The sequence below is a fragment of the Dromaius novaehollandiae genome, chromosome 24 (genome assembly GCF_036370855.1).
Source record: "Dromaius novaehollandiae isolate bDroNov1 chromosome 24, bDroNov1.hap1, whole genome shotgun sequence".
Taxonomy (NCBI): Eukaryota; Metazoa; Chordata; class Aves; order Casuariiformes; family Dromaiidae; genus Dromaius; species Dromaius novaehollandiae.
In genome coordinates, this window is record NC_088121.1 from 9671807 (window position 1) to 9680090 (window position 8284).

General features: G+C 47.1%; 1 protein-coding gene across 1 annotated transcript in view; it reads left to right on the plus strand.

Moving 5' to 3' along the window:
• Positions 1 to 7973, plus strand: part of LOC112994551 (protein-arginine deiminase type-2-like) — a 29429-nt gene extending 21456 nt beyond the window's left edge. Inside the window, exons 18-23 of the mRNA XM_064497142.1 lie at positions 387 to 472; positions 2652 to 2788; positions 3079 to 3195; positions 5457 to 5558; positions 5750 to 5872; positions 7749 to 7973. Of these exons, the coding sequence (XP_064353212.1) occupies positions 387 to 472; positions 2652 to 2788; positions 3079 to 3195; positions 5457 to 5558; positions 5750 to 5872; positions 7749 to 7826 (643 nt within the window). The 3' untranslated portion in view covers positions 7827 to 7973. The remainder of the gene's footprint in view (positions 1 to 386; positions 473 to 2651; positions 2789 to 3078; positions 3196 to 5456; positions 5559 to 5749; positions 5873 to 7748) is intronic.
• Positions 7974 to 8284: the final 311 nt, after the last annotated feature.

Below are 8284 nucleotides of genomic sequence, written 5' to 3' on the forward strand. Positions count from 1 at the left end.
ATTGCTGCCTCTGTTGTGACTAGTGAGGACAGGCAGACTTGTCAAAACCTGACTTAAAAGGAGAGAATGGGTGGCAAGGCGCTGGGTGAGCATTTTCGATTCTGCTGTCTGAACCCTCTACAGCTGAGCCAGATCTTCAATGCATCAGCAGAAGAAATTGCTTCCCTCCCACCTCGCCCTGCGGTGAGCTGCTGTGCTGAGCCTAACGCGTTACGCTGCTGATCAAGCGATATGTGTCTAGTTGTCTGGGATTAGCAAAAAAAAATGTATTTTTAATTGGAGTTAAGATGAAAGGCCTCGCAGGTTCTTCTTAGTGGGGTGCCAGAGAGACAGCGCTGGGGCAGAGGGGAATTACAAAGGCTCACCGACTTTGTTTCCTGTTACAGGTGTGGGCCTATGGTACTTGATGCTCTGATCAAGATAAAAAATGAGATGGACTCCACTCTGACCTTCCGCAGATCATGTAGGGAAGGTAAGGAGGGTTTTTCAATCAGCTACACTGAGAATTGTTCTCGAAGGGCACTTGTTGCCTGATAAAAGCTAAAGCTGATGGTGTGCTTGTAGCTAGTGGAAAGCTTGGGGACAGACCCCAATGTCTCTTCTCTTCCAGCTGTTGTGTGTGAAATACCTCAACGAATCAAGTAGTGGAGTTAGAGTTCATATTCCCAGGCCCAATTCATGTAACACCAATGAGCTATAAATGGTGTGCTTAAAGAGCTCTAGCTGTTCCTGTTTCCGTCCTAGTGTTGTTCATTTGCTGCCCTCAAGTGAGAGGTTCTGCAGGGAAATCTAGCAAGAGAGGTTTTAACAGCAAAATTCTGAGGGGGGGGGAGGAAAGATGGTGAAGGGAATGAATTGCATAGGCTGCTTCAAATAGTGCTGCTGCTGAAATAACTGTGGACACAGTTGGAAGAGTATGACTTCTGGAAATAGCTTCAGGAATCTTCTCTGGCCCTTCAGTTGAGAAAATAGGTTGATGAGGAAATGGCCATCAGGTGGCCTTAAACTGCGACCTACTGGCCAGTTCTCGGACAGGTACAAACCAACCTGTTTGATTAACTGTGTCAAGACTTTCCAGTCCAGGTGATTTTTTTTTTTTCCCCCTGTAACAAGCCCTCATTCATGGGAAATGTTGGTGTGCTGACCTCGAAATAATTGTTGTGAAAATGCTAGAAGGGAGGATGCTTTTATGGAATGAGCTTTTGATCTAGCTTGGCGTGTTTTTAAGTACTAGAAACTTAGGTGCAATTGCCTCATGCATAAAAATATCTTTTCCTAGAACTAAATGAAAAATGCTCTTTAAAACGCAGCTGTTTCCTGGAGAACGTGCATAGCATGTGGAAGCACTTTATACAGTCTGGGTTTTTTTCTTTTCCTGTGTCCGATATTTAGATAACAAACATTGTTCCTGAGCAGAAGAAATAATTGCCCTGAATAGTTTTCTCTGAGAAACAGAAGTCAGTTTTTCAAGCTGAGCTGGCCCAGTCTTGTCTTTTTCTGCCACGTAGGAAAAAATCCGATCGCGTGTTCCTATTGCTTATTTGTGGGCTCATCTCTGCACACTTCAGTTGTCCCGGTTCCCCCTCTAGTTGGCTGGAAAATGCTTGGAACGGTTTCTCAGGTGGGAGGAATAACCTCTTTATCTGACAGCGAGGGGAAGAGATGCCTAGGCAATGCCTTGGGCACTGAGGAGGACTAGCTCACCACTGTGAGGAGCACTAGGATTTCTGTCTGACTTGTATCAACCGGTATTTGTCAAATCCTCTGAAATTAGGTTTACATCCTTTCAGCGTTTGTTTTCTTTCTAATATAATGCCTGTCACACACATTGGTCTGAATTAGATACCCGAGCTCTTCACCTGAGTATTGTCAGTGACAATTCTGTGACTTTTTTTTTTTCTTGTAAAAGCCAGAACGTTACCTTGCTCTTTCCTTAACTATACCTGATCCCTGTATTACTGGGCGATCGTTAGCAGTGTCATTAAATCTATTTGTTATGCTATATATGTGCCGTTTGTTGTTCTGTGAATCTCTATCCTCTCGTGTTTGGAGACTAATGAATTTGGTTTATGGCAGAACTGTCTCCTGCTGCAGGAGGCACAGGAAGGAGTCTCTTTCTTAAGCACTTCATTTTACATTCCCACCCTTCAGGGACGCTTTTGACTGTAATTGTAGAGCTGCTGGGGGATGCATCTGGTTCCCATGCCGTAATCTCGGCGTTAGCCGTTTCGGAGCCGTGCAGCTTTGCGTTTCAAACGTGGGAACAAAGCTGAATGTGTCACAAGCATACTTGATGAGATTTTTCCACGATGACCTGTGCTCTCCCCCCTGCCACTTTAAGTAGTATATGATGTGAAAGCAATGAGCTGTCTGAGCCACTTGTCTTCTGCTGCAGAAGCAAGTTGGGCATTGACGATGCGTTTAGACTTCAAAGAACATGGAAGTTGCTTTCTTTATTTCAATAGCGAAGCGTTTAGCCCAGTGGCAACTTCAGGCGTTTTCCCTGTCACGTACAGAGGTTCTTGAAGATGGCAAAATGGAAGACAGCCTAGGGGCTAATTTGGGGCAAAGAGGATCTATTCCCAAGTAGAATAAGAGGGTATACATCCAGTGTTTTACTCTTTCTCATTTTTTTTTCTCCTCCCCCTCAGGCATCTGTGGTTCTTGTGCCATGAACATTGCTGGAGGAAACACACTGGCCTGCACCAAAAGAATTGACACTGATCTCGGCAAGATCACTAAAATCTACCCTCTCCCCCACATGTACGTGGTGAAGGATCTTGTTCCAGTGAGTATATTGCGACCAAGGGTCGCGCCGTTCCCCGTAACAAGGCGTTTGGGTTGAATCGGAACGGGATGGTGTGAGGGACGGTGACAAAAGCAATATTCCACAATTGGCATCTTATTCCTATCGATACCTTCCGGAATGGGTGGGTCTGAGCTCCGCAGCAGCGGTTAAATCCATTTGCATTTGGAGGAACGCGGCGGGTCGATGTGCAAGGTAATGTTTGCTGTTTGAACGACAGCAGGTGATGGATCAACGTGATACATGTGACCTTTTTGCCTTTTGAATCTTAGGACTTGAGTAACTTCTATGCACAGTATAAATCCATTGAGCCTTACCTGAAGAAGAAGGATGAGTCGAAACAGGGCAAAGCGCAGTACCTGCAGTCCATAGAAGACCGTCAGAAACTGGTTATTGCTTCTTTTCTACCATGGAAATCCCTGCCAGATAAGACCTGGGTTAAATGCTAACGTGCAGTCGCTGTGCTGTTTCATCTCATGACAGGGTTGTCTGGTGTAAACCTGATTTAGGTGGAATCTGCTCCCTGAAACGCGGTATCATGGCGCGTCAGCATCACTAGGGGTAATGTTTGCTAATGAAATGCAGAACACAGCCGTGCTGGGGACTCTGACCTCATTTCCAGTGTGCGCGCTGCAAAACTGCGTTTGTTTGTAAAAACACCGTGAAGGGTTGAGTCTGCAATATTGCAGTGGAGATAAGGCACTGCAGTTTATACCGGGATAAAGGTTGTCGAGCTCAGCGCTATGCTTATCTTGGCTAGCAAAAGCATGGTTAGCAACGCTATCCCGTCCCTACTTGCTGGGTTTTATAGCCCTAAAACTAATGGTTAAAGCTAAACTCTTTTGGAGGTAAAGCCACAAGCAAGATGCCTTTTTAGTCTTGCTGTTGGTGCAGGTCTTCGTCTCGAGCGCTGCGTTATTTTGGGGGGGGGTAAGCTTTTGGGGGATTTGGTGGCGTTGGATCAAAGCCGCTGCAGAAAGCCAAAGAGCGTGTGAACCACTTGAACAGCTGGGAGATGGGCAGGTTTTAAAAAGTTTATATTCCTGGTGAGTTCTCATTTGGATTTCCTTTGCTGCCACAGTAAGTATCGTTAAATCGAGGATTTCTCTTTTCCCTCTGACCTGTCTTGGTGGATCCTTTGGTTGCATCACGATTCAGAGCTAGACCTGGGCTCTGCCGCAATCACTGCTGCGGTGCTGTTGCTGACTCGGTTCAAAGTGGGCAGGCAGACTAGGTTTCGGTAAAAGGTACAGGAGGGTTGTGTATGAACAGCAAAGAGGAAGGTTGGTTAAAGGAGGCTTATTGAAAACATATAAGCTGACAGTGTGGGTCTTTGCAGCAATCTTCAAAAGTTGTCCGTTACAGTATTTGCTGTGAAGTTAACATCCAGTGAATAGACAGACTTGTCCTGTGCCCGAGATGTCAGCAGCACCGTGTGACTAGTGCGGCGATGTCTTAACAGCCCCAGGATTTTACAGTTGCAAAGAATTTCTATCCAAGGGCAAAAGACAGTTCTGCACCACTTTACGTTATCTGATGGCATGGGTAAACTCTACAAGGACTCCCTTCAGATGATTTTCATAAAGCAGCATCCTTTAAATCTCTTTTTTTAATTAAGCAGAAATGAGTGAACCTAAAATTAGCTGTCAGGGCTAAGCATGAATCTCTCTGATTTTTTTTTTTTTTGAAGTTTCTCTTGCTTTCAGAACAGCCTGTGTGCATGAGAAAGTGTGTTGGATAAAAGTCAATTGAAAAACTCCCACCCTTTTCTTTAAATTCTCAATAATTTGGGGTGTTACAATTAGAAATAAGACAAGTTTAGAGCAAGAAGGTCGTTCTAGCGTAACGATTCTTTTGCAAGTCTTCCAAAGTATATTGAAGCAGCCGCTCTGATGCAGTGGACTTGGTACAAGCTTGGAGGAGTTCTGGTGTGTATCTCTCTAAACTAAACTTGGTGAGACTGTGGCCTCAAAGCAAAGCTTGGGAATACAGCTTAAGCCAGACTGGACTTTATTTAACTTGAGGGTTGGTCAGGAAAGCAGACTTGGGAGACCTCTGCTTTTTGGAGTTTAACTGTCTCTTGCCCAGCGTAACTTTCGTGTAGGCCTGTGTTTCGTTTCTTCAGTGGCCTGCGTGAAAGGCCTTCGTTTCCAGGAAGGGGACACGATGGCGAAAGACTCGTGCCATTGCCACTCTAAGTGCTTGGGAATCCCCTCAGAGCACATGATAAACTGCAAGTTCTTTACTTCCTCCCTAGGCTTTTTGGCAGACTTTGGTCCGTCTTCTGTAACGTTGCCCTGAGTTGTTAATCAGTTACGAGCTGGAAGCAAGCAAGGCAGGAAAACAGAGCAGTTCTCACATTTTTTCTTCTGCGACTGCCTTTCTCCCTGTCGTTTTAAAGAACCTAGTTAGTACATGGGTCAAGAATGGAGGATCGTGTGTCTTGTTTCAAAAGACCCACTTAAAAGAATCGCAGTTCTGCAAACGCCAAAAATGGTTCTTCGGCATAAGGTTAACAGCTACTCTGTTGTGTCGAGACAGTAGATATGAAGGTGCTGAGGGAAGCATGTGCTTGTGTAAATCCCCTTTTTGAAAGCTTTCCTCGTCGGTTTGCGGCGTGGCTTGACTGTGGTCTCCCGCCTGTGTGCAGGACGGACTCTACGAGTGCATTCTGTGTGCCTGCTGCAGCACCAGCTGCCCCAGTTACTGGTGGAACGGGGACAAGTACCTGGGCCCTGCGGTCCTGATGCAGGTAAGGATGGATCCCCTTTGTCGCGTGGCGCCTCCAAAAGCAGCGCACATATCTGCAAGCACACGTGGGACAGCGTTACCTAGTCCCCATCCTGGGTCAGAAATCCTAAATTAGGCGTTGCTTTTCGTATATCGTTTTGATTACAACACCTTGAAGGAGGATGTGGTGTGTCAAGTGACCCTGACTTTCAGGCCTACCGCTGGATGATTGACTCCAGGGATGACTACACAGAGGAACGCCTGGCACAGCTTCAGGACCCGTTTTCTCTCTACCGTTGTCACACTATCATGAACTGCACGAGGACTTGCCCCAAGGTACGTATCCTTCCTGCGCGTTTCCCTCCTGGGGTTGCCGGCATGTTTGCAAACCCCGTTTGAAAGCTCTTTCGAAAGAAGGATGCTGACGGAAGCGGTATGGGGAAGTCAGTCCTGCGTGAATCCAATCGATGATGTTTGCGTTGTAAGTAATATGCTTGACCACAAAGCACTTCTACCTTAAACCTCAGCAGTAACAGCAGTCTGTGATATATTGTGCAGCTTGGGTAATGCAGGAGACCATCGCAAGCTTTCAATGCTTTTGGGGTACGTGTTGTATGCTAAGGTCCTGCCAAAAGGGCCTGTCCTAGATGGTTGGTTCTCTGCTATTTCTAGTGAGAACTGCAAGCTTTTCCAAATCAAAGCTGCCTGTTCCTCATCTCGCAATGAGCTTGTTCCTGTTGTGGGACAGATAATCGAGCTACATCCTCCTGCCAGCTGTTTTAGTTTCTAGCCAGACTCTGGTCACACCAGGTGACAGAGTAAAATTCTTCTCGAGCTATGAAAGTAATATGAAGGTAAATATTTGGTTCAGCAGATCACAGATGAAGGGAGAGTGAGATGCTTGAGACCTGGGGATGCAGGTGTTTGGCAGATGCTCATTTTGCGTATTAAAAAGTGATTCGCTGAGTAGAGAGATGTTCCTTCTCGTGTAGGGAGCCAGTTCATGGTCTGATCCATGGCTCAGCTAAAGGCAAAGATTCAGTGCAAAGACTTAGCTACTGGCTGTGTGTACAGATGCCCATAATACAGTGAAATAGCGCAGCGAGGCTTGGTTTCTCGAGTAGGAGACACTTATAGATGATAACATGTTTCCAGGCACATGCTCTAATCCTGGCTGTTGTCTCGATCAGCTGTGCAAGACTGCCTGGGGAGCTGTGCAGCAGGGCAATTTCCCGTCCGCGCACTGTCCCGCGGTGCCGCTGCGGTAATCGTGGCGATGCCGTCGCGGGGCACTTGTCGTTCCCCCTCTCATTTGGAGATTAGGTATGCTTGGCTTGGGAGCAGTGCTGCAGGATTCACAGAGGGCTTTTGCAATGTGATTGACATCTGAATAGTATAAAAACCTTTAGAAAGCGAAGCGGTTTGTGTGTGAGGAGCGTTTTTACGCTGTGACTTAGCGTGCTTGGACATTTTCCTAGTCTCTAAGGTGCAGCTTTTTTTTTCCTCAGTCTGAAATACAACACAAGCTCTTGTGACATTGCTGTGGAGCTTTTATGAGGCAGTTTCCTGCCTCCAGAGATCATCTCCAAATACACCGAAAAGCATCGAGTTCAGTCCTGCTTGAGCTTTATTAGCGTTCCTGTCACTCAACCGCTAGTTCTTCTCCTTGATCCTTGGGTTGCTGATTAAAACCAGTCCGGCATAGTCGAATTTGTCTTGAACCAGAAGTGTTCCCCGCTGTTTTAGTCTCCAGGTAGAGGCAGTAAGGTTTGCAACAAGGTCTTTTTTATGTGAATATCGCCCCGGACAAGGAGTTTCGTGTGCTGTCGCTCCAAGGCTCGATGTCCGAGCTGCACCCGCTCCCCGCTGGCGCGGTGTGACTCCAGCCCCAGCCTGGCTCGCTCTTTCCTTGCGAATCGAGGCTGGAGGACCATGAATTTGCATCCGTGCGCCTTCTCCGAGGTGTCCCTGCATACCGCGATGCCTGTCCTGCCTGCAGCGGGCCATCGTTTAGGGCTGTACCCAACCAGCGTTGCAAGGGAAGCCCGACACCAGGCTGGACTCCAACTCCTAAAAATGGGTGCTGAGCACTTTGCCAGCTGTTTTTAGCGAGGACGGGCATATCTGAGAGCTGTGTTTGCTGTGAGAGGCAAGGGGAGGGCGCTCTGACGTGCCGATTTCTAGAGGAACTAACTGGAACTCTCTCTTTTAGGGCTTGAACCCTGGCAAAGCAATTGCCGAGATCAAGAAAATGATGGCGACGTACAAAGAGAAGGCAGCCGCCGCGTAATGCTGGCCCCCGAGTGGAAGAGGAACACACAAATGTGCTTTACCTGGAAGGAATTTATATCTGATTTAGGAAAAGAAGGTTCCAACAGGGAGCTGATTTGTTTGTTTCCATAAGTTTGCATATACAATAAATACTGTAAAGAACGAATCGGCGTTGCTACTTGATTAACAATATCGAACTAATGTCTGTCTTCAGCTCTTGGGTGATGGGGTGAATTTGCAGCTAGAATCCCAAACATCTCTGGCTTGTAGTTTTGGGTGCGCTAAAAATCTGGGATCTCCTCTAGCTTGGGCGCTCGCTAGGGAGCAAAGCAAGGCCCTGGCGCTCCGGGGGTGCAGGCACGCGGCAAAGCGCTGGTGAGGTCCTTGCATCCCTGCTGGGGATCCCTACAGTTGCAGAAGGAATCCCAGTGGGAATTCCCCTGGGAAAGCAGGATGTTGATGCTTCCCTGCTGAGAA